Genomic DNA, 27,193 nt, shown 5'->3' with positions numbered 1-27,193 from the left:
GTAACAAAACAGGGCATCAGCAGGGGACAGTGGTGATGGCAGTGCCGCCTCCCTGATGATGGGGGTGATAAACGCTGCAGTGAATTGACTGCATGGTCATCTTCCTGTGACATCCTAACTGAAAAAAAAGTCAAAAAGCATGCTTGTGTGTCATAGTCCAGAGGCAGCTTCCTACAATCCAAGAGAACATAGACAGCATCCTTTCTAATCAGTGAGAAAACAGTTCTCCAGCCCAACACTGATCAGTGTGATCGGTGCAGGGCAGGAGACAACGCTACTGGGACCTGCACATTGATGAAGCTGCACATATGCTGCAAGTCTAAGGCATCTAAAAGGAACTTCAAAAAGTGATAATGTATTGTGTGTGTGTGTGTGTGTAGCAGAGCTGTGTGTATATAGCAGTAATGCGTATGTGTGTGCGCTGTAGACAGTAAACATAGTAGACCATTCTGGGCCTAAGAGTAAGTTATGTCACGTGTTGGGCATAAGTTATGATGAATTTGATAAGCGAATGTAACTACACCCTGTCCATGTTCTGTCCAAACTGGGATAGTTGGGCAGTACTAGAGTGGGAACTCCAAAAAGGTGCAATATTTTTGTGCAACTGAAAAGTTGTGTAAAAATATTGTGACTAATTAAGGTGTTTACGCCAGATTTCTGGGGTAAGCACCTTAATGAATTGAGAAAAAAAAAAACACCCATGACGAGCCAACCATACAATTATATGCTGGAGTCTGAATAAATAGTGGTCAGCAGCTCCTATAGCATATGAATGACCAACTTTACATCACATTAAACCTGGCCGATTTCAGCTCTGAAGTCTGCAGAATCATTAATGCATCTCTAACCAGAATGTAATGCAGTGGAACACAATTTAGTTTACACAAAACAGGAATAAAAAAAAAAAAAAAAAAAAAAAAAAAATCATAATACAACACATGTAATATAAAATAATTGTTTAATCCATACAGAAATTCATTGTTGTAAATTTTTCAGAGCATAAAAAAAATTACAAATATTTATTCATTTAATTTTATACAAGAAGTGCTGTTAATATCCACTTACCAGTCAAAAATATAGAAAAAATATATGACACAGCCAGCAATCCTCCCCAATTCTTTCCTTACAAGCTACCTATAATATTACAGGTCTATACGACATATGCAGATGACTGGCTCTAGGAGTGATGTGCAACTCATCATGGCTGAGGAGTCATTCTGATCCAGTTCTGCAGAATGAACAGAGGCTAGATTAAAATCTGTTTTTCATGTTGTAAAACAAAATTTTAAAAAAAAAGAAAAAAACCTGAGTTTCTTGATCAAAAAGCCAGTTGGGAAACCCTGTAAGGATATGTTCACACCACGGCATGTATTTTGCATGTTCTGTATCCCATTCTTCTATAAAATGGTGTGTCCACAATATTTCCTTCTTACAGTGGTTGCTTCAGATTAGGAGCACCACCATGGATGGTTGGTGGTCAGCTCAATCCCTTTAAGATGAACAGGAAATACAAGAGTATTTCAAATCTCATACAACAGCTTAAAATTAGAAATCCACATTCTTAAAAGGGAATGTCAGTAAGATCAACTCCGCACACCTCTCCAAACTCAGTACATGGACACCTCCATATATATCTATCTGCTGCTGCATTCCTAAGAAATTAGTGGTTTAATTTAAATGCAAATGAGGCATTATGGGCTCTGGGCATGACAGACCACTTAACTAGCCACAGACTTAAGGCCCCGTCACACATAGCGACTTACCAGCGATCCCGACAACGATATCAACGTGTCAGGATCGCTGGTGAGCTGTCAAACAGACAGCTTCACCAGCGATTAGCACAGCGACGCCGCCGCGCAGTATTCCCGCCTCTCTCCACGCTCCGGTCCCAGTAATCCTTTGCGACAATTATCGCGATGATGTCCGTTCTCACGGGATCGCAAAGTCTCGCGGTCATTCTTGCAAAGGATTACTGGGATCGGAGCGTGGAAAGAGGCGGGAATGCTGTGCGGGACGTCGGAAGGTGAGAATAGTAATATATATATATTTTTTTTTATCGCTGATCTCCCACCTGTCACACGCAGCGATGCGTGCTGGCCAGCGGGAGATCAGCGACGAAAGAAATGTCCAGAGACTTCCCAGAGCGATCAGCGATACCCGGCAGGGGGGCCGGTCGCTGATCGCTGTCACACACAGCGATCTCGCTGGTGAGATCGCTGTTGTGTCACAAAACTTGTGACTCAGCAGCGATCTCGCTAGCGAGATCGCTATGTGTGACGGGGCCTTTATTTCCCTGTTTTTACCAGCCACTTTAGCTTGATTGATAGCCCACTTTGTGATTTTCCTAAGGTCACACAGACAGTGAGCTGTCACTCAAAGCTGGTCTAGTGGTAGGCAGGGAAACCTCATCCAAAGGCAGAGGCTCATTAAGTGCTGTCAGGAACAGAGAACTTTACATCTTATTTGCATATGAATAACACAGATTTCTTGTCAAAGCAGCAACAAATAGAAGAAATAACAGGTGTTGATGGATTTAGCTTTCAAAAGCCCTTTTTTTTTTTATAAAATGTGAAAAATGCATAAAAATAAAATATGCAAGATCTAAGGGACAACACAAGGTGGCTTTAAAAAAAACAAGTAAAAAAAAAAATTGTGTGTGTGGGAGAACTGAACAGATACTTTTCTACATTTAAAACCTTCACTGCCAATATTACCTAACAGCATGTTGTAGCGATCCAATGTGCCAGTCATGAGACATACAAGTGAGAAGCCATATGCAAATCAGGTTGGAAAAGCATTGTGGGCGTGTTTACACAGTTGCACTGTTTCCTCCAAGTGTGTTAACAAAACCCTAATGTGCGTCCAGCCTAATTAGCATACGGCTTCTACGTGGAGAGGTGCCCTTTAATGTGCCAAAGTTAGTGTATCGGCATAGTGGTTTCTCCATGCAAGTCCTCAGTGGTTTTTACTGTGTAGTTGGGTAACTGGGTATTACTGCAATAGCACAATTTTGGAAAAGTGTCGTCAGGCTCATTTTTTCCATTTATTATTATTTTTTTTTTTTTTTTCCCCCATTATGATTCTGCCAAGAAAACACTTATATCCAAGAACCAGTCAATTCAAGAGAGATGAAGTAATACAACGTGCACCGATATTTCAGAGCATTAAATGGGCTGAACTTCTCGCTGTAGATATGTTTGTAATTAATACGTTCACTAGATAAAGGCAATTTAAAGACAGATCCAACATCCTCTTCCACAAACCATTTTATCAGAGTTTAATTAAAGCATCGATCAGTAAATTTAATTTTTAGCCATTTTTTTTTCTTTCGCCTCACCTCCATTTTTATCACTATAAAAATTAAAAAAAAAAAAAAAAAAAAAAATTATTCGGATGGCCTAGTTTGCACACTAGTAACCGATAAGTGTTTTTTTTTTTTTCCCCCCTCGACTTCACAACTTTACAGCGTGAATCATTACTAAAGGGTGAGGTTATAATGACAGTACTATTATACTGCTGGAGACCGGATAGGCAGGATTATTGTCTGCCGGCATGCGTGCCCCTATCTGCAGGTGTCTGTAGACGCAACAACAGTACTGCTCACCTAATGCGGAAGTTAGTGGCTACGGAATAATCCTCTAATATGCTTGCCATTTTTAATTTTTTTTCCGGTGGGAGGGGGGCTATTGTGTTTCGTGTTTTTTTTTGGCTATTGATCCTCTTGGAGTACCGATAGTCTGTTGGAGCTGGTCTGCAGTTCTCAGCAGTGGCTCCTTTTAATATCCAAAGCTAATAACAGCTGATCAATGGCATAAGACGGTCACTGAGCGCATATTGATGATCTATCCTAGCAGCAAGTCATCAATATTTTATGCCCGGACAATCCCTTTAATAAGGATGTGTTGGCTTTCTTAACATATCTAAGTCCTCACTTTCTGATTTTTTTTCTCCTGGAAAATTATGAATAAATTGACAACTGGCCAGTACCATTCCCCTTGTCAATAATGCATGGCATGTCTCTTCACTTGTTGGCACAGCAATCAGTTCCAGATTGTGTAGGCAAAACTTCTAGTGAATGGTAAAGCCCAGTTGGCCATGGATTTGTAGGAATGGCACAACACACCGTTCTAAGAAAAGATGCAGCAGAATCGTTATTACATGGAAAATACGAGACGTGGGGAGAGAATGTTGCCGCATAAAACCATGCTCTGCTCCAGTCCTGTGTATCTTACAGCAACAATGCCACTAGGGCTCTGGCTTGTGGATTCTTAATAAAAATGTAGAGGTGCCGTCACACCACCTTCTAAAATACCAGAAGGGCCTCGCTGTGGGACACCATGTCCTATTACTTGTATACAAAGGTGCCCTAGGTGTATGAGGTAATGGAGTTGAGCCTCGTGGTAGGAAGGGAACGTGTCCTCTAACACCAAACAATGTCATTTGGCAACATCATCCATGTACGATGGCGATAACAGACAGAAGTCAGCTCATTTACACTCTCCCATGGGGAGCAGCCTGAAGAATTGTACAAAGTTCGCTGACCACGGAAATCGAAAAGATCAACCCAGTTCTTTATGAAGTAGAAAAATAGAATTTGAGTGCAAAAATCATCACCGTGGAAAATCAGTTGCAGACCGAGTAGTAAAACAAGTATTGAGCAGTCCCGACATGTAGAAAGACAGAAGCTTCTATAATGTACAGAGAAGAGAGTAAATTACACATGTACACAGATCCTGTTCTTCCTCCCCACCGACGCCCTCCTCGCATAAATAAATAGAGCCATCGTACTTGATTGATTAGCATCTGCCTTAGTTCTTGTCTCCGGATTTCAGAATTAAGTACACCTTAGAGTATTTAGTGATGCGTATAGAGGACTTGTCAAGTTCGTCAGTCGTTATCGGAATTCGGAGGCGGTGAGAAGACTAGTGCGTCGTTAAAGCTGTGCCCGTATGCCCGTAGTCTGTATACACCGTACATCATAACCTGCATGTGGTTCGGAGATATGCCACTGAATGTGATTGCCATGTCTGAACAACAGCCTTCAACAACCTTTTGAGGATCATTTGCCATGCCTTCTTTAATTAAGGTCCCTACAGATTTGGTGTTGAAGACGTTCTTCCCTTCAGAGTCTTCTGCATTTTCGGCCACTACTCCCTTATACTTCAGGCACATGGCCAACTGCTTATCTCCTGAAACTTTCCATATGATGCCACCAGTTTCTGGACACTTATCGGGCTCGCTCATGACATGGATAAGACGATTTACTGACCCAATACTCAGCACAATGCCACCTGCCAAATCCACATAATCTAGGTCTCCATCTTTCACAGTGTGACCAATGTAGAAAGGCTCCAAAGGATTTTTCTTCAAGACAAAGTACTTTAGGTTTTCAATGATGGCAAAAGTAGAGGGTTGAGCGATGAAAAACCAGTTGTACTCCTTTTTATGTTTTTCATACGCCATCTGGAGGGCTTTTCTCATCATGGTCCACATGTCACTGCTGTCAACGACGATGGATTCAAAGACCTTAACGTGTTCAGAGCTGTAATAGTCAGTCCGGTCACAGTGCTTGCTCCACGTGTTTATGACGCCAGACCAGAGGCTCAGGTCTTTTGGCTTGACAAGGATGATACAGTAGACCCGGATACTCTTACTCAACTCCATCCGTTCTGCATGTGAAAGCTTCAATACATCCTCCTTGTTAGGTGCCTGGATGTGATGGTGCTCATGGGGGGTGGCAGATTCATGCCCCAACTTAATGTGTCCGAGAAGAGTCACCACAAGACAAAAGCCACCTCCTATTAACAGCCCCCGCATGAACGAACTGCCTTCGGAAATCATCTTTCCTAGAACACAAAATTAACATCTATTAATAGGCTAATAATGATTAATAATTAAAGGGGTTTTACATTACTGGATAAACCCAGTTTAATCAATTCTGGGCCACAATTAAAAAAAAAAACCTGTATACTCACCGCCCACAGAGGCAATGTTCCTGCAAAATCAGCGATGCTGTTGCTGTAAGATAATGTTACATTGTAGTCTCATGTGCCCGCTGCAGACAATGAGCGGCTGCTGTTTGGATGCTGCTCCATCAAGAAGGATGATACAGTAAAGGCCGCGCATTGGCTGCACGTGACAACACGTGACAACAATGTCATAAGTCTCCAGGAACAACCATGCCAACATCGCTGGGAAAGCGAGTATACACCATTTCCATTTTAACTGGGATCCTGAATCGGTTAAGCTGGGGTTGTCCAGAAGAGGACAAACTCCTTGAAGGGTTTCTCCACTTCTTTCATCCTGATGATCTAGCCTACAGATAGGTTCTCAGTATCAAATCGGTGCGGTCCAAAACCAGACACCCCCAGTCGTCAGCAGTTCTCAGTACCGACTGATGCGGAGTTAAACAGCACAGCTTTGTACACTGTGTAGTGCCCGCTGCCGGGTACTGCAGATCAGATCCTATACCTTTCAGAAAGAGATGTTCCCCCGCAGCCACTGGAGTAACAACAGCTGATAAGTTGAGGTGCTGGATGTCAGACCACGACTATCTTCTATTGATGAGAAGGATAAAAATAAAAGGATAACCATTTTCCAGTCTTCAAGCCTCAATAAAATACTACACAAAGAATATGGGAAATATTTATAAACCAAATAATTTGTTAAAATAAAGAAAAAAAAAACTATAATTGTAATAAGCATTTTAGTGTCTGTGCCGACACTCCCTCCAAAGTGCAGCTGGATTCCATCATACTGCGCCCCTCTTTGTAAGGCGCCAATCTGTTTTTTTTCATTCGTTTTAAAAGAAGAATCTGAGAAGATCACATTGTTAAAGTCAAATTTTCACTTTGGCTTATCACTACACATAGATGGTCTTTAAAAAAAAATGTATATATATTTTAAACATACAGTACATATCTCTACAAGTACTGGAATAATAATCCATAATCCACATGTCCAAACAGTGGGTATCATAAATCAGAGAGCGGCTCTCATTACACTCATGTAACGCTGCAGCATTTCATAGAACGGGTCATCAATGGGTTTAGCTCAATCTGCTCAGCTAGCTCATCAGACCTCTCCCTACACACCCAACAGTCTTGCTGACTGTGCACAGAGACACTGGAAGGAACATACACTACTCACAAAAAGTTTGGGATATTTGGGGATAAATTTCAGGATAACCCTAAAATACACTGTAACCTTATCACGTGAGCTTAATGTGACCTTCTCTAAGCTTTTGGATGCACGTGTCCAACTGTCCAATGTTTCTGTACTTTCTGCACAACTTACTGTTCGGTAACAAGGAGCTTACTGGGAAGATTCACAACAGGTGTGTGATCCATGAATCGGCTAATAACTTTCTGGGTTCAATTAGAATATTAAACAGTCCTCCTCATCGTGTGGTGCACATTTTGACGCGAGGTCAAGATGCCACCTAACAATTGATTGACATTGCGAGGCTTCAAGTAGGATGTTATGAGATGGAAGTGGCCACTGAGCTTAGATGGCGTATTGAGCCCGCTCACCTATCACTAATGGTAAACCCGTATGTGATCTGTATATTGCGCACCCATGGACTTAGACTGGGCGAATCTGATCTGGAATATGGATCGCAGTAGTGTACGCTGTGATTTTATACCCGCAAACCATTGATCTCAATGTAAAAAAAAAAAAATAAAAAAAAAAAAATAATAATAATAATATAGAACCCTTTGTGTGCCCTAGCACGGTGACTTACATTGGTCCTTCCTATAGACCATCAGTTTTGCCTATGGACAATACATGGTCAGTTAATACCTTCAAGCCCTTTACTGCAGGATTGTGCAGCGTAGCATCCCGACCCCATTCACTTCTATGAGGCCTAGCAGCAAGGCCAGACTCAACCTATTTGGACCTAAAATAACGAACATAATGGAAAAAGTGACTTCATTTCCAAAGCTGCCTGTGAAGACAGAGCTGACATCTGATTTCTCTGGAGTTCTGACAGCTTCCATCCATGCAGCAGAGAAATGATCGGTGTCAGCTATGTTCACATTGGAAAAGAATGCTTAAGAGAAAAAAAAAAGCACCATCTTTACAATGTGTTCATAGATGGAAAATAATTGCTTTCTTATTTTCTTCCCTTGAGAAGAAGTGGACTTTGGCTGCTACCGTCTGTGATTGTCCTCCCCATTATCCAGCCCAGGCCGGTAGGGCGCACGCCATGGTAAAGGCCTCACATGCTCCCGGTACGTACAGCTGGATAAGGTAGGAACCCGTTTCAACTTCTAGAAATCACCTCTGTGACTCATCCGAGTGAGGACGTGAAGCAAAACTGATCATACCCAGTACAGGTAGTGGCCGTCCCAGCACAATCTGTGCGGAGTCATGCCCAGTACTCCTCTGGCGCCAGGCTACTGAGGATCCAACATATTGCATCTCACCATCAAGCCATAGGCCAGCCATTAGATCAGTGCAGGTCTGACCACCAGGACCACGGGTCAGCAGAACAAAGCTCACTGCAGTTCAGGTATACTTGGTCCAAATGCTTAAAGGGATTGTCTGGTGAAAACTTCTTTGTAAGGAGAGATGATAATAGTGTGCTGATGGGTGGGTGTCGGAGAGCCAGGACCTGCACCGATCAGCAGGACAAGGCAGTTTGTGCAGAAAAAGCTGAGTGCAGAGCTCAAGGGCCACATAGGGAATGAATGGATAAGCGGTAGAGAATGTGTACAGCCACAGCATTCCAATGGGGATTAAAGTGCCCTGTCCTCGTAACGGATGTGAGTCCCAGCGCTTCGACCCTGCCAACATATACGTTTCTATCTAGGCTACGGATTAACCCTTTAATCTGCATGAATTTTTTTTATTTTAAAACTACTACCCCAACGCTGCTCCCTGCAGGCATTTGCTTACCTGGCTGAAGTGATGACATCACAACAGCAGCACATATTATTGGACTGGGGTCCGCCAATATTATCAACTCCAGGCCCACTGCTCAGCTACATACAAATTTTTAATTACCTCATTCACAAATGTACATAATACCACACTGGGCAATGTGCCATTTCTGTCTGTACATGGCGAATCAAGTGTATTGTGCCAACTAGGGAATATATGGTTAGTCCACTCCTGCACAGGGGCCTACCGGGGGATTCTCCACTTCTCCGGTGGGTCAGTCCAATCCTCAGCACCACATGACCTTAGCTGCCAATCATTGACTCAACTTTCTTGTACTGTGAGGCTGGGGTTTTATGGGACTAAACCACTGATCATAAGGATCTGACCCCAACGAGCCACGCTGACCGGCAGAATGAAGGAACTGCAGTACCATGTAATGGTGACACCAGACAGCCCCCTATAATGTGAACTGTCACTTTCTGAACAATTCCAGCTAGACAAAAGGCTGACACAGCAAACGGCACCAGAGATAAGCTGGACGACCGGTGTGCGGGACCCCCGGAGAGTGCAGTGTGGACTCTCATGGGACTAATATGTATTACTGTGCAATCAGTGATCACTGTCATGTGTGTATGCAGTGTATGTATGTGCCATGTATGCAGTGTATATGGGCCTTGTATGTATGTGCCGTGTATATGTGCCATGTATTCAGTGTATGTATGTGCCGTGTATGCAGTGTATATGGGCCGTGTATGCAGTGTATATGGGCCGTGTATGCAGTGTATATGGGTCGTGTATGTAGTGTATATGGGCCGTGTATGTATGTGCCGTGTATGCAGTGTATATGGGCCGTGTATGTATGTGCCGTGTATATAGTGTATATGGGCCGTGTATTTATGTGCCATGTATATAGTGTATATGGGCCGTGTATGTATGTGCAGTGTATATGGGCCATGTACATGTGTGTGCCATGTATACAGTGTATATGTGCCATGTATGCAGTGTATGTATGTGCCGTGTATGCATGTGCCGTGTATGTATGTGCCGTGTATGTATGTGCCGTGTATGAAGTGTATATGTGCCGTGTATGCAGTGTATATGGGCCGTGTATTTATGTGCCGTGTATGTACTGTATATGTGCCGTGTATGCAGTGTATATGGGCCGTGTATGTATGTGCCGTGTATGCAGTGTATATGGGCCGTGTATGTATGTGCCGTGTATATAGTGTATATGGGCCGTGTATTTATGTGCCATGTATATAATGTATATGGGCCGTGTATGTATGTGCAGTGTATATGGGCCATGTACATGTGTGTGCCATGTATACAGTGTATATGTGCCATGTATGCAGTGTATGTATGTGCCGTGTATGCAGTTTATGTATGTGCCGTGTATGTATGTGCCGTGTATGCAGTGTATAAGGGCCGTGTATGTATGTGCCGTGTATGCAGTGTATATGGGCCGTGTATGTATGTGCCGTGTATGCAGTGTATATGGGCCGTGTATGTATGTGCCGTGTATATAGTGTATATGGGCCGTGTATTTATGTGCCGTGTATATAGTGTATATGGGCCGTGTATGTATGTGCAGTGTATATGGGCCATGTACATGTGTGTGCCATGTATACAGTGTATATGTGCCATGTATGCAGTGTATGTATGTGCCGTGTATGAAGTGTATATGTGCCGTGTATGCATGGGCCGTGTATGCAGTGTATGTATGTGCCGTGTATGAAGTGTATATGTGCCGTGTATGCAGTGTATATGGGCCGTGTATGTATGTGCCGTGTATGCATGTGCCGTGTATGCAGTGTATATGGGCTGTGTATGCATGTGCCATGTATATAGTGTATATGGGCCGTGTATGCATGTGCAGTGTATATGGGCCATGTACATGTGTGTGCCATGTATGCAGTGTATATGTGCCATGTATGCAGTGTATGTATGTGTCGTGTATGCAGTGTATATGTGCCGTCTATGCATGTGCCATGTATATAGTGTATATGGGCCGTGTATGTATGTGCAGTGTATATGGGCCATGTACATGTGTGCTGTGTATTCAGTGTATATATGGGCCGTGTATGTATGTGCCATGTATGCAGTGTATATGTGCCATGTATGCAGTGTATATGGGCCTTGTATGTATGTGCCATGTATGCAGTGTATATGGGCCGTGTATGTATGTGCCATGTATATAGTGTATATTGGCCGTGTATGTATGTGCCGTGTATGTATGTGCAGTGTACGTGTGTGCAGTGTATATATGGGCTGTGTATGTATGTGCCATGTACAGTCATGGCCAAAAGTTTAGAGAATGACACAAATATTAATTTTTACAAAGTCTATTGCTTCATTTTTTCTAATGGCAATTTGCATATACTCCAGAATGTTATAAAGAGTGATCAGCTTAACAGCAATTACTTGCAAAGTCAATATTTGCCTAGAAAATTAACTTTATCCCCCAAAACACATTTCAACATCATTGCAGCCCTGCCTTAAAAGGACCAGCTAACATCGTTTCAGTGATTGCTCCATTAACACAGGTGTGGGTGTTGATGAGGACAGGGCTGGAGATCAATCTGTCATGATTAAGTAAGAATGACACCACTGGACACTTTAAAAGGAGGCTGGTGCTTGGCATCATTGTTTCTCTTCTGTTAACCATGGTTATCTCTAAAGAAACACGTGCAGTCATCATTGCACTGCACAAAAATGGCCTAACAGGGAAGAGTATCGCAGCTAGAAAGATTGCACCTCAGTCAACAATCTATCGCATCATCAAGAACTTCAAGGAGAGAGGTTCCCTTGTTGCCAAAAAGGCTCCAGGGCGCCCAAGAAAGACCAGCAAGCGCCAGGATGTCTCTTAAAAGTGTTTCAGCTGTGGGATCGGGCTACCAGCAGTGCAGAGCTTGCTCAGGAATGGCAGCAGGCAGGTGTGAGTGCATCTGCACGCACTGCGAGGCGGAGACTCTTGGAGCAAGGCCTGGTCTCAAGGAGGGCAGCAAAGAAGCCACTTCTCTCCAGGAAAAACATCATGGACAGACTGATATTCTGCAAGAGGTACAGGGAGTGGACTGCTGAGGACTGGGGTAAAGTCATTTTTTCTGATGAATCCCCTCCCCTTTTCGATTGTTTGGGACATCTGGCAAATGGCTTATTCGGAGAAGACCAGGTGAGCGCTACCACCAGTCTTGTCTCATGCCAACTGTCAAGCATCCTGAAACCATTCATGTGTGGGGTGGCTTCTCAGCCAAGGGAATGGGCTCTCTCTCAGTCTTGCCTAAAAACACAGCCATGAATAAAGAATGGTACCAGAATGTCCTCCAAGAGCAACTTCTCCCAACCGTCCAAGAGCAGTTTGGCGATCAACAATACCTTTTTCAACATGATGGAGCACCTTGCCATAAAGCAAAGGTGATAACTAAATGGCTCAGGGAACAAAACAGAGATTTTGGGACCATGGCCTGGAAACTCCCCAGATCTTAATCCCATTGAGAACTTGTGGTCAATCATCAAGAGACGGGTGGACAAACAAAAACCTTCAAATTCAGACAAAATAAAAGCATTGATTTTGCAAGAATGGACTGCTATCAGTCAGGATTTGATCCAGAAGTTGATTGAGAGCATGCCAGGGAGAATTGCTGAGGTCCTGAAGAAGAAGGGTCAACACTGCAAATATTGACTTGCTGCATTAACTCATTCTAACTGTCAATATAACCTTTTGCTACTCATAATATGATTGCAATTATATTTCTGTATGTGATAAAAACACCTGACAAACACACATAAAAACCAGAGGGCAGCAGATCATGTGAAAATATAATATTTGTGTCATTCTCTAAACTTTTGGCCATGACTGTATGCAGTGTATATGGGCCTTGTATGTATGTGCCGTGTATGCAATGTATCTGGGCCGTGTATGTATGTGCCATGTATATAGTGTATATGGGCCGTGTATGTATGTGCAGTGTATATGGGTCATGTACATGTGTGTGCTGTGTATGTATGTGCCATGTATGCAGTGTATGTATGTGCCATGTATATAGTGTATATGGGCCGTGTATGTATGTGCCATGTATATAGTGTATATGGGCCGTGTATGTGTGTGCCGTGTATGCAGTGTATAAATGGGCAGTGTATGCAGTGTATAAATGGGCCGTGTATGCAGTGTATGAATGGGCCGTGTATGTATGGGCCGTGTATGCAGTGTATAAATGGGCCGTGTATGTATGTGCCGTGTATGCAGTGTATAAATGGGCCGTGTATGTATGTGCCGTGTATGCCGTGTATAAATGGGCCGTGTATGTATGTGCCGTGTATGCCGTGTATAAATGGGCCGTGTATGCAGTGTATAAATGGGCCGTGTATGTATGGGCCGTGTATGCAGTGTATAAATGGGCCATGTATGTATGTGCCGTGTATGCCGTGTATAAATGGGCCGTGTATGCAGTGTATAAATGGGCCGTGTATGCATGGGCCGTGTATGCAGTGTATAAATGGGCCGTGTATGTATGTGCCGTGTATGCAGTGTATAAATGGGCCGTGTATGTATGTGCCGTGTATGCAGTGTATAAATGGGCCGTGTATGTATGTGCCGTGTATGCAGTGTATAAATGGGCCGTGTATGTATGTGCCGTGTATGCAGTGTATAAATGGGCCGTGTATGCAGTGTATAAATGGGCCGTTTATGTATGTGCCGTGTATGCAGTGTATAAATGGGCCGTGTATGTATGTGCCGTGTATGCAGTGTATAAATGGGCCGTGTATGTATGTGCCGTGTATGCAGTGTATAAATGGGCCGTGTATGTATGTGCCGTGTATGCAGTGTATAAATGGGCCGTGTATGTATGTGCCGTGTATGCAGTGTATAAATGGGCCGTGTATAAATGGGCCGTGTATGCAGTGTATAAATGGGCCGTGTATGTATGTGCCGTGTATGCAGTGTATAAATGGGCCGTGTATGTATGTGCCGTGTATGCAGTGTATAAATGGGCCGTGTACGTATGTGCCGTGTATGCAATGTATAAATGGGCCGTGTACGTATGTGCCGTGTATGCAGTGTATAAATGTGCCGTGTATGTATGTGCCGTGTATGCAATGTATAAATGGGCCGTGTACGTATGTGCCGTGTATGTATGTGCAGTGTATATGGGCCGTGTACGTATGTGTGCAGTGTATATGGGCCATGTACGTATGTGTGCAGTGTATATGGGCCATGTACGTATGTGTGCAGTGTATATGGGCCATGTACGTATGTGTGCAGTGTATATGGGCCATGTACGTATGTGTGCAGTGTATATGGGCCATGTACGTATGTGTGCAGTGTATATGGGCCATGTACGTATGTGTGCAGTGTATATGGGCCATGTACGTATGTGTGCAGTGTATATGGGCCATGTACGTATGTGTGCAGTGTATATGGGCCATGTACGTATGTGTGCAGTGTATATGGGCCATGTACGTATGTGTGCAGTGTATGTGGGCCATGTACGTATGTGTGTAGTGTATGTGGGCCATGTACGTATGTGTGCAGTGTATGTATGGGCTGTGCATGGATGTGCCATGTATGCAGTGTATATGTGCCGTGTATGCAGTGTATATGGGCCGTGTATGTATGGGCCGTGTATGCAGTGTATATGGGCCGTGTATGTATGGGCCGTGTATGCAGTGTATATGGGCCGTGTATGTATGGGCCGTGTATGTATGGGCCGTGTATGCAGTGTATATGGGCCGTGTATGTATGGGCCGTGTATGCAGTGTATATGGGCCGAGTACATGTGTGTGCTGTGTATGTATGTGCCGTGTATGCAGTGTATATGTGCCGTGTATGTATGGGCCGTGTATGCAGTGTATATGTGCTGTGTATATATGTGCCGTGTACGCAGTGTATATGGGCCGAGTACGCAGTGTATATGGGCCGAGTACATGTGTGTGCCGTGTATGTATGGGCCGTGTATGCAGTGTATATGTGCCTTGTATGTATGTGCCATGTATTCAGTGTATGTGCCGTGTATGTATGTGCCGTGTACGCAGTGCATATGTGCCGTGTATGTATGTGCCATATATTCAGTGTATGTATGGGCCGTGTACATGTCTGTGCTGTGTATGCAGTGTATAAATGGGCTGTGTATGTATGTGCCGTGTATGTAGTGTATATGGGCCGTGTATGTATGGGCCGTGTATGTAGTGTATAAATGGGCCGTGTATGTATGGGCCGTGTATGCAGTGTATATGTGCCGTGTATGTATGGGCCGTGTATGCAGTGTATATGGGCCGAGTACATGTGTGTGATGTGTATGTATGTGCCGTGTATGCAGTGTATATGTGCCGTGTATGTATGGGCCGTGTATGCAGTGTATATGTGCCGTGTATGTATGGGCCGTGTATGCAGTGTATATGTGCCGTGTATTCAGTGTATGTATGGGCCGTGTGTACATGTCTGTGCTGTGTATGCAGTGTATAAATGGGCCGTGTATGTATGGGCCGTGTATGCAGTGTATAAATGGGCCGTGTATGTATGTGCCATGTATTCAGTGTATGTATGTGCCGTGTACGCAGTGCATATGTGCCGTGTACGCAGTGCATATGTGCCGTGTATGTATGTGCCGTGTACGCAGTGCATATGTGCCGTGTATGTATGTGCCGTGTATGCAGTGTATGTATGGGCCGTGTATGTATGTACCATGTATTCAGTGTATGTATGGGCCGTGTATGTATGTGCCATGTATTCAGTGTATGTATGGGCCGTGTACATGTGTGTGCCGTGTATGCAGTGTATGTATGGGCCGTGTACATGTGTGTGCCGTGTATGCAGTGTATAAATGGGCTGTGTATGTATGTGCCGTGTATGTAGTGTATATGGGCTGTGTATGTATGTGCCGTGTATGCAGTGTATATGGGCTGTGTATGTATGTGCCGTGTATGCAGTGTATATGGGCCGTGTATGTATGTGCCGTGTATGCAGTGTATATGGGCCGTGTATGTATGTGCCGTGTATGCAGTGTATATGGGCCGTGTATGCAGTGTATATGGGCCGTGTATGTATGTGCCGTGTATGCAGTGTATATGGGCCGTGTATGTATGTGCCGTGTATGTAGTGTATATGGGCCGTGTATGTAGTGTATATGGGCCGTGTATGTATGTGCCGTGTATGTAGTGTATATGGGCCGTGTATGTAGTGTATATGTGCCGTGTATGTAGTGTATATGGGCCGTGTATTTATGTGCCGTGTATGTAGTGTATATGGGCCGTGTATGTATGTGCCGTGTATGTAGTGTATATGGGCCGTGTATGTATGTGCCGTGTATGTAGTGTATATGGGCCGTGTATGCAGTGTATATGGGCCGTGTATGTATGGGCCGTGTATGCAGTGTATATGGGCCGTGTATGTATGTGCCGTGTATGCAGTGTATATGGGCCGTGTATGTATGTGCCGTGTATGCAGTGTATATGGGCCGTGTATGTATGTGCCGTGTATGCAGTGTATATGGGCCGTGTATGTATGTGCCGTGTATGCAGTGTATATGGGCCGTGTATGTATGTGCCGTGTATGCAGTGTATATGGGCCGTGTATGTATGTGCCGTGTATGCAGTGTATATGGGCCGTGTATGTATGTGCCGTGTATGCAGTGTATATGGGCCGTGTATGTATGTGCCGTGTATGCAGTGTATATGGGCCGTGTATGTATGTGCCGTGTATGCAGTGTATATGGGCCGTGTATGTATGTGCCGTGTATGCAGTGTATATGGGCCGTGTATGTATGTGCCGTGTATGCAGTGTATATGGGCCGTGTATGTATGTGCCGTGTATGCAGTGTATATGGGCCGTGTATGTATGTGCCGTGTATGCAGTGTATATGGGCCGTGTATGTATGTGCCGTGTATGCAGTGTATATGGGCCGTGTATGTATGTGCCGTGTATGCAGTGTATATGGGCCGTGTATGTATGTGCCGTGTATGCAGTGTATATGGGCCGTGTATGTATGTGCCGTGTATGCAGTGTATATGGGCCGTGTATGTATGTGCCGTGTATGTAGTGTATATGGGCCGTGTATGTAGTGTATATGGGCCGTGTATGTATGTGCCGTGTATGTAGTGTATATGGGCCGTGTATGTATGTGCCGTGTATGTAGTGTATATGGGCCGTGTATGTATGTGCCGTGTATGTAGTGTATATGGGCCGTGTATGTATGTGCCGTGTATGTAGTGTATATGGGCCGTGTATGTAGTGTATATGGGCCGTGTATGTATGTGCCGTGTATGTAGTGTATATGGGCCGTGTATGTATGTGCCGTGTATGTAGTGTATATGGGCCGTGTATGTATGTGCCGTGTATGTAGTGTATATGGGCCGTGTATGTATGTGCCGTGTATGTAGTGTATATGGGCCGTGTATGTATGTGCCGTGTATGCAGTGTATATGGGCCGTGTATGCAGTGTATATGGGCCGTGTATGCAGTGTATATGGGCCGTGTATGCAGTGTATATGGGCCGTGTATGCAGTGTATATGGGCCGTGTATGTATGTGCCGTGTATGCAGTGTATATGGGCCGTGTATGTATGTGCCGTGTATGCAGTGTATATGGGCCGTGTATGTATGTGCCGTGTATGCAGTGTATATGGGCCGTGTATGTATGTGCCGTGTATGTATGTGCCGTGTATGCAGTGTATATGGGCCGTGTATGTATGTGCCGTGTATGCAGTGTATATGGGCCGTGTATGTATGTGCCGTGTATGCAGTGTATATGGGCCGTGTATGTATGTGCCGTGTATGCAGTGTATATGGGCCGTGTATGTATGTGCCGTGTATGCAGTGTATATGGGCCGTGTATGTATGTGCCGTGTATGCAGTGTATATGGGCCGTGTATGTATGTGCCGTGTATGTAGTGTATATGGGCCGTGTATGTATGTGCCGTGTATGTAGTGTATATGGGCCGTGTATGTATGTGCCGTGTATGTAGTGTATATGGGCCGTGTATGTAGTGTATATGGGCCGTGTATGTATGTGCCGTGTATGTAGTGTATATGTGCCGTGTATGTATGTGCCGTGTATGTAGTGTATATGTGCCGTGTATGTATGTGCCGTGTATGTAGTGTATATGGGCCGTGTATGTATGTGCCGTGTATGTAGTGTATATGGGCCGTGTATGTATGTGCCGTGTATGTAGTGTATATGGGCCGTGTATGTAGTGTATATGGGCCGTGTATGTATGTGCCGTGTATGTATGTGCCGTGTATGTAGTGTATATGGGCCGTGTATGTATGTGCCGTGTATAAATGGGCCGTGTATGTATGTGCCGTGTATGTAGTGTATATGTGCCGTGTATGTAGTGTATATGGGCCGTGTATGTATGTGCCGTGTATGTATGTGCCGTGTATGTAGTGTATATGGGCTGTGTATGTATGTGCCGTGTATGTAGTGTATATGTGCCGTGTATGTAGTGTATATGTGCCGTGTATGTAGTGTATATGTGCCGTGTATGTAGTGTATATGTGCCGTGTATGTAGTGTATATGGGCCGTGTATGTATGTGCCGTGTATGTAGTGTATATGGGCCGTGTATGTATGTGCCGTGTATGTAGTGTATATGGGCCGTGTATGTAGTGTATATGTGCCGTGTATGTAGTGTATATGTGCCGTGTATGTAGTGTATATGGGCTGTGTATGTATGTGCCGTGTATGTAGTGTATATGGGCCGTGTATATGTGCCGTGTATGTAGTGTATATGGGCTGTGTATGTATGTGCCGTGTATGTAGTGTATATGGGCCGTGTATGTAGTGTATATGGGCCGTGTATGTAGTGTATATGGGCCGTGTATGTATGTGCCGTGTATGTAGTGTATATGGGCCGTGTATGTATGTGCCGTGTATGTAGTGTATATGCCGTGTATGTAGTGTATATGGGCCGTGTATGTATGTGCCGTGTATGTAGTGTATATGTGCCGTGTATGTATGTGCCGTGTATGTATGTGCCGTGTATGTATGGGCCGTGTATAAATGGGCCGTGTATAAATGGGCCGTGTATAAATGGGCCGTGTATGTAGTGTATATGTGCCGTGTATGTAGTGTATATGGGCCGTGTATGTATGTGCCGTGTATGTAGTGTATATGGGCCGTGTATGTATGTGCCGTGTATGTATGTGCCGTGTATATATGTGCCGTGTATGTAGTGTATATGGGCCGTGTATGTAGTGTATATGTGCCGTGTATGTAGTGTATATGGGCCGTGTATGTATGTGCCGTGTATGTAGTGTATATGGGCCGTGTATGTATGTGCCGTGTATGTAGTGTATATGGGCCGTGTATGTATGTGCCGTGTATGTAGTGTATATGGGCTGTGTATGTATGGGCCGTGTATGTAGTGTATATGTGCCGTGTATGTAGTGTATATGTGCCGTGTATGTAGTGTATATGGGCCGTGTATGTATGTGCCGTGTATGTAGTGTATATGGGCCGTGTATGTAGTGTATATGGGCCGTGTATGTATGTGCCGTGTATGTAGTGTATATGGGCCGTGTATGTATGTGCCGTGTATGTAGTGTATATGGGCCGTGTATGTAGTGTATATGTGCCGTGTATGTAGTGTATATGGGCCGTGTATGTATGTGCCGTGTATGTAGTGTATATGTGCCGTGTATATGTGCCGTGTATGTAGTGTATATGGGCTGTGTATGTATGGGCCGTGTATGTAGTGTATATGTGCCGTGTATGTAGTGTATGTATGTGCCGTGTATGTAGTGTATATGGGCCGTGTATGTATGTGCCGTGTATGTAGTGTATATGGGCCGTGTATGTATGTGCCGTGTATGTAGTGTATATGGGCCGTGTATGTATGTGCCGTGTATGTAGTGTATATGGGCCGTGTATGTATGTACCGTGTATGTAGTGTATATGGGCCGTGTATGTATGTGCCGTGTATGTAGTGTATATGGGCCGTGTATGTATGTGCCGTGTATGTAGTGTATATGGGCCGTGTATGTATGTGCCGTGTATGTAGTGTATATGGGCCGTGTATGTATGTGCCGTGTATGTAGTGTATATGGGCCGTGTATATGGGCCGTGTATGTAGTGTATATGGGCCGTGTATGTAGTGTATATGGGCCGTGTATGTAGTGTATATGTGCCGTGTATGTAGTGTATATGGGCCGTGTATGTATGTGCCGTGTATGTAGTGTATATGGGCCGTGTATGTATGTGCCGTGTATGTAGTGTATATGGGCTGTGTATGTATGTGCCGTGTATGTAGTGTATATGTGCCGTGTATGTAGTGTATATGTGCCGTGTATGTAGTGTATATGGGCCGTGTATGTATGTGCCGTGTATGTAGTGTATATGGGCCGTGTATGTATGTGCCGTGTATGTAGTGTATATGGGCCGTGTATGTAGTGTATATGGGCCGTGTATGTATGTGCCGTGTATGTAGTGTATATGGGCCGTGTATGTATGTGCCGTGTATGTAGTGTGTATGTGCCGTGTATGTATGTGCCGTGTATGTAGTGTATATGGGCCGTGTATGTAGTGTATATGGGCCGTGTATGTAGTGTATATGGGCCGTGTATGTAGTGTATATGGGCCGTGTATGTAGTGTATATGGGCCGTGTATGTAGTGTATATGGGCCGTGTATGTAGTGTATATGGGCCGTGTATGTAGTGTATGTGGGCCGTGTATGTATGTGCCGTGTATGTAGTGTATATGGGCCGTGTATGTATGTGCCGTGTATGTAGTGTATATGGGCCGTGTATGTATGTGCCGTGTATGTAGTGTATATGGGCCGTGTATGTATGTGCCGTGTATGTAGTGTATATGGGCCGTGTATGTATGTGCCGTGTATGTAGTGTATATGGGCCGTGTATGTATGTGCCGTGTATGTAGTGTATATGGGCCGTGTATGTAGTGTATATGGGCCGTGTATGTATGTGCCGTGTATGTAGTGTATATGGGCCGTGTATGTAGTGTATATGGGCCGTGTATGGATGTGCCGTGTATGTAGTGTATATGGGCCGTGTATGTATGTGCCGTGTATGTAGTGTATATGGGCCGTGTATGTATGTGCCGTGTATGTAGTGTATATGGGCCGTGTATGTATGTGCCGTGTATGTAGTGTATATGGGCCGTGTATGTATGTGCCGTGTATGTAGTGTATATGGGCCGTGTATGTATGTGCCGTGTATGTAGTGTATATGGGCCGTGTATGTATGTGCCGTGTATGTATGTGCCGTGTATGTAGTGTATATGGGCCGTGTATGTATGTGCCGTGTATGTAGTGTATATGGGCCGTGTATGTATGTGCCGTGTATGTAGTGTATATGGGCCGTGTATGTATGTGCCGTGTATGTAGTGTATATGGGCCGTGTATGTATGTGCCGTGTATGTAGTGTATATGGGCCGTGTATGTATGTGCCGTGTATGTATGTGCCGTGTATGTAGTGTATATGGGCCGTGTATGTATGTGCCGTGTATAAATGGGCCGTGTATGTATGTGCCGTGTATGTAGTGTATATGGGCCGTGTATGTAGTGTATATGGGCCGTGTATGTATGTGCCGTGTATGTATGTGCCGTGTATGTAGTGTATATGGGCTGTGTATGTATGTGCCGTGTATGTAGTGTATATGGGCCGTGTATGTATGTGCCGTGTATGTAGTGTATATGGGCCGTGTATGTAGTGTATATGTGCCGTGTATGTAGTGTATATGGGCCGTGTATGTATGTGCCGTGTATGTAGTGTATATGGGCCGTGTATGTGCCGTGTATGTAGTGTATATGGGCCGTGTATGTATGTGCCGTGTATGTAGTGTATATGTGCCGTGTATGTAGTGTATATGTGCCGTGTATGTATGTGCCGTGTATGTAGTGTATATGGGCCGTGTATATGTGCCGTGTATGTAGTGTATATGGGCTGTGTATGTATGTGCCGTGTATGTAGTGTATATGGGCCGTGTATGTAGTGTATATGTGCCGTGTATGTAGTGTATATGGGCCGTGTATGTATGTGCCGTGTATGTAGTGTATATGGGCCGTGTATGTATGTGCCGTGTATGTAGTGTATATGGGCCGTGTATGTATGTGCCGTGTATGTAGTGTATATGGGCCGTGTATGTATGTGCCGTGTATGTAGTGTATATGTGCCGTGTATGTAGTGTATATGGGCCGTGTATGTATGTGCCGTGTATGTATGTGCCGTGTATGTATGTGCCGTGTATGTATGTGCCGTGTATGTAGTGTATATGGGCCGTGTATGTATGTGCCGTGTATGTATGTGCCGTGTATGTAGTGTATATGGGCCGTGTATGTATGTGCCGTGTATGTATGGGCCGTGTATAAATGGGCCGTGTATAAATGGGCCGTGTATGTAGTGTATATGTGCCGTGTATGTAGTGTATATGGGCCGTGTATGTATGTGCCGTGTATGTAGTGTATATGGGCCGTGTATGTATGTGCCGTGTATGTATGTGCCGTGTATGTATGTGCCGTGTATGTAGTGTATATGGGCCGTGTATGTAGTGTATATGTGCCGTGTATGTAGTGTATATGGGCCGTGTATGTATGTGCCGTGTATGTAGTGTATATGGGCCGTGTATGTATGTGCCGTGTATGTAGTGTATATGGGCCGTGTATGTATGTGCCGTGTATGTAGTGTATATGGGCTGTGTATGTATGGGCCGTGTATGTAGTGTATATGTGCCGTGTATGTAGTGTATATGGGCTGTGTATGTATGGGCCGTGTATGTAGTGTATATGTGCCGTGTATGTAGTGTATATGTGCAGTGTATGTAGTGTATATGGGCCGTGTATGTATGTGCCGTGTATGTAGTGTATATGGGCCGTGTATGTATGTGCCGTGTATGTAGTGTATATGGGCCGTGTATGTATGTGCCGTGTATGTAGTGTATATGGGCCGTGTATGTAGTGTATATGTGCCGTGTATGTAGTGTATATGGGCCGTGTATATGTGCCGTGTATATGTGCCGTGTATGTAGTGTATATGGGCTGTGTATGTATGGGCCGTGTATGTAGTGTATATGTGCCGTGTATGTAGTGTATGTATGTGCCGTGTATGTAGTGTATATGGGCCGTGTGTGTATGTGCCGTGTATGTAGTGTATATGGGCCGTGTGTGTATGTGCCGTGTATGTAGTGTATATGGGCCGTGTATGTATGTGCCGTGTATGTAGTGTATATGGGCCGTGTATGTATGTGCCGTGTATGTAGTGTATATGGGCCGTGTATGTATGTGCCGTGTATGTAGTGTATATGGGCCGTGTATGTATGTGCCGTGTATGTAGTGTATATGGGCCGTGTATGTATGTGCCGTGTATGTAGTGTATATGGGCCGTGTATTTATGTGCCGTGTATGTAGTGTATATGGGCCGTGTATATGGGCCGTGTATGTAGTGTATATGGGCCGTGTATGTAGTGTATATGTGCCGTGTATGTAGTGTATATGGGCCGTGTATGTATGTGCCGTGTATGTAGTGTATATGGGCCGTGTATGTATGTGCCGTGTATGTAGTGTATATGGGCTGTGTATGTATGGGCCGTGTATGTAGTGTATATGTGCCGTGTATGTAGTGTATATGTGCCGTGTATATGTGCCGTGTATGTAGTGTATATGGGCCGTGTATGTATGTGCCGTGTATGTAGTGTATATGGGCCGTGTATGTATGTGCCGTGTATGTAGTGTATATGGGCCGTGTATGTAGTGTATATGGGCCGTGTATGTATGTGCCGTGTATGTAGTGTATATGGGCCGTGTATGTATGTGCCGTGTATGTAGTGTATATGGGCCGTGTATGTATGTGCCGTGTATGTAGTGTATATGGGCCGTGTATGTATGTGCCGTGTATGTAGTGTATATGGGCCGTGTATGTAGTGTATATGGGCCGTGTATGTAGTGTATATGGGCCGTGTATGTAGTGTATATGGGCCGTGTATGTAGTGTATATGTGCCGTGTATGTAGTGTATATGGGCTGTGTATGTATGGGCCGTGTATGTAGTGTATATGTGCCGTGTATGTAGTGTATATGTGCAGTGTATGTAGTGTATATGGGCCGTGTATGTATGTGCCGTGTATGTAGTGTATATGGGCCGTGTATGTATGTGCCGTGTATGTAGTGTATATGGGCCGTGTATGTATGTGCCGTGTATGTAGTGTATATGGGCCGTGTATGTAGTGTATATGTGCCGTGTATGTAGTGTATATGGGCCGTGTATATGTGCCGTGTATATGTGCCGTGTATGTAGTGTATATGGGCTGTGTATGTATGGGCCGTGTATGTAGTGTATATGTGCCGTGTATGTAGTGTATGTATGTGCCGTGTATGTAGTGTATATGGGCCGTGTGTGTATGTGCCGTGTATGTAGTGTATATGGGCCGTGTGTGTATGTGCCGTGTATGTAGTGTATATGGGCCGTGTATGTATGTGCCGTGTATGTAGTGTATATGGGCCGTGTATGTATGTGCCGTGTATGTAGTGTATATGGGCCGTGTATGTATGTGCCGTGTATGTAGTGTATATGGGCCGTGTATGTATGTGCCGTGTATGTAGTGTATATGGGCCGTGTATGTATGTGCCGTGTATGTAGTGTATATGGGCCGTGTATTTATGTGCCGTGTATGTAGTGTATATGGGCCGTGTATGTAGTGTATATGGGCCGTGTATGTAGTGTATATGTGCCGTGTATGTAGTGTATATGGGCCGTGTATGTATGTGCCGTGTATGTAGTGTATATGGGCCGTGTATGTATGTGCCGTGTATGTAGTGTATATGGGCTGTGTATGTATGGGCCGTGTATGTAGTGTATATGTGCCGTGTATGTAGTGTATATGTGCCGTGTATATGTGCCGTGTATGTAGTGTATATGGGCCGTGTATGTATGTGCCGTGTATGTAGTGTATATGGGCCGTGTATGTATGTGCCGTGTATGTAGTGTATATGGGCCGTGTATGTAGTGTATATGGGCCGTGTATGTATGTGCCGTGTATGTAGTGTATATGGGCCGTGTATGTATGTGCCGTGTATGTAGTGTATATGGGCCGTGTATGTATGTGCCGTGTATGTAGTGTATATGGGCCGTGTATGTATGTGCCGTGTATGTAGTGTATATGGGCCGTGTATGTAGTGTATATGGGCCGTGTATGTAGTGTATATGGGCCGTGTATGTAGTGTATATGGGCCGTGTATGTAGTGTATATGGGCCGTGTATGTATGTGCCGTGTATGTAGTGTATATGGGCTGTGTATGTATGTGCCGTGTATGTAGTGTATATGGGCCGTGTATGTATGTGCCGTGTATGTAGTGTATATGGGCCGTGTATGTATGTGCCGTGTATGTAGTGTATATGGGCCGTGTATGTAGTGTATATGGGCCGTGTATGTAGTGTATATGGGCCGTGTATGTATGTGCCGTGTATGTAGTGTATATGGGCCGTGTATGTAGTGTATATGGGCCGTGTATGTAGTGTATATGGGCCGTGTATGTAGTGTATATGGGCCGTGTATGTATGTGCCGTGTATGTAGTGTATATGGGCCGTGTATGTATGTGCCGTGTATGTAGTGTATATGGGCCGTGTATGTATGTGCCGTGTATGTAGTGTATATGGGCCGTGTATGTAGTGTATATGGGCCGTGTATGTAGTGTATATGGGCCGTGTATGTATGTGCCGTGTATGTAGTGTATATGGGCCGTGTATGTATGTGCCGTGTATGTAGTGTATATGGGCCGTGTATGTATGTGCCGTGTATGTAGTGTATATGGGCCGTGTATGTAGTGTATATGGGCCGTGTATGTATGTGCCGTGTATGTAGTGTATATGGGCCGTGTATGTATGTGCCGTGTATGTAGTGTATATGGGCCGTGTATGTATGTGCCGTGTATGTAGTGTATATGGGCCGTGTATGTATGTGCCGTGTATGTAGTGTATATGGGCCGTGTATGTATGTGCCGTGTATGTAGTGTATATGGGCCGTGTATGTATGTGCCGTGTATGTAGTGTATATGGGCCGTGTATGTAGTGTATATGGGCCGTGTATGTATGTGCCGTGTATGTAGTGTATATGGGCCGTGTATGTAGTGTATATGGGCCGTGTATGTAGTGTATATGGGCCGTGTATGTATGTGCCGTGTATGTAGTGTATATGGGCCGTGTATGTATGTGCCGTGTATGTAGTGTATATGGGCCGTGTATGTATGTGCCGTGTATGTAGTGTATATTGGCCGTGTATGTAGTGTATATGGGCCGTGTATGTATGTGCCGTGTATGTAGTGTATATGGGCCGTGTATGTATGTGCCGTGTATGTAGTGTATATGGGCCGTGTATGTATGTGCCGTGTATGTAGTGTATATGGGCCGTGTATGTAGTGTATATGGGCCGTGTATGTAGTGTATATGGGCCGTGTATGTATGGGCCGTGTATGTATGTGCCGTGTATGTAGTGTATATGGGCCTTGTATGTATGTGCCGTGTATGTAGTGTATATGTGCCGTGTATGTATGTGCCGTGTATGTAGTGTATATGGGCCTTGTATGTATGTGCCATGTACAGACAGTGATACTGGAATGCAGCACATCTTCTATGTCGGTGCTGACAGCGCAGCCTTCACATCCTGTGTTTATGGGGAGATCAGACCGATGACAGCACCGACCACTACATGGCTGCTGCAGCCGCTCCACTCATCATCCACATACACACGGCCATGACGTAGGCTGCTCAGGAGAAGGAAGGGTTAACACCCCAGTCCCCGCCAGACCTCCTATCCCGGCGTCACGCCTCCGGGCGCCGCACTCACCCTGCCGCTCCTGAGCGCCGTCTGCTCGGTCTGCTGTTGCTGGCTGCTGCCGGATCTTGGATTTCCGCCTTCATGCGCAGGTGACATGGAGTCACGTGTACTGTCATGACGTGTCACTGTTCTAACTCGCCGCCATCTTTGATCCTGGCAAAAAAATAACTTGGAGAAAGTTTGAGGAAATGAATGATAGTGTGGAAAGTTGAAAGAGAATTTAGGACAAGTAAATGGGAAGTTACCTTATTTTGGAGAACTAGTATAGACAACCCTGAGAACAAGGGTTACATGGCTCCAAATTCCAGTTATCAGTTCCAGTGCAGGAGTTTACTGCAGCAATTTGGTTGGTAAGGACGATGTGGTCAGGACGATCGCACTTCTGTATAGTCAGGACAAGAACTACATATACCCATGAGGCTATGTTGGCGAACTGTGCCTCTACGTCCGGGGGGCTACCACATTAAAGGGGCACCAAAGCTTCCCACAGCCCCTCAGAAAGCTCACACACCTCCCTCCATTCAGGGC

General features: G+C 44.7%; 1 protein-coding gene across 2 annotated transcripts; it reads right to left on the bottom strand.

Annotated features, from left to right (window-relative positions):
* Window positions 1-941: 941 nt before the first annotated feature.
* On the bottom strand, window positions 942-26,815 carry C1GALT1C1 (C1GALT1 specific chaperone 1). 2 transcript variants are annotated; one of them, XM_073547581.1, is made up of 3 exons: window positions 26,675-26,801; window positions 6,472-6,557; window positions 942-5,846 (listed from the first exon to the last, which is right to left on the bottom strand). In XM_073547581.1, the coding sequence occupies exon 3, from the start codon at window positions 5,839-5,841 to the stop codon at window positions 4,888-4,890; it is 954 nt and encodes a 317-aa protein (XP_073403682.1). In that variant the 5' UTR covers window positions 5,842-5,846; window positions 6,472-6,557; window positions 26,675-26,801; the 3' UTR covers window positions 942-4,887. The 2 variants fall into 2 exon arrangements, with proteins under 2 accessions (XP_073403682.1, XP_073403681.1); XM_073547580.1 differs by lacking the exon at window positions 6,472-6,557 and having other exon boundaries at window positions 26,675-26,815.
* Between the last annotated feature and the right edge of the window lie 378 nt (window positions 26,816-27,193).

Source organism: Dendrobates tinctorius, unplaced genomic scaffold (assembly GCF_039654945.1).
Source record: "Dendrobates tinctorius isolate UK_male_01 unplaced genomic scaffold, ASM3965494v1 ptg000154l, whole genome shotgun sequence".
In the NCBI taxonomy this organism is placed as follows: domain Eukaryota; kingdom Metazoa; phylum Chordata; class Amphibia; order Anura; family Dendrobatidae; genus Dendrobates; species Dendrobates tinctorius.
This window is presented reverse-complemented; position numbering and strand designations above follow the sequence as displayed.

Bases quoted from the DNA above. Each gene is read 5' to 3' on its own strand.
- C1GALT1C1 (XM_073547580.1), bottom strand. From the start codon at position 5,841: ATGATTTCCGAAGGCAGTTCGTTCATGCGGGGGCTGTTAATAGGAGGT.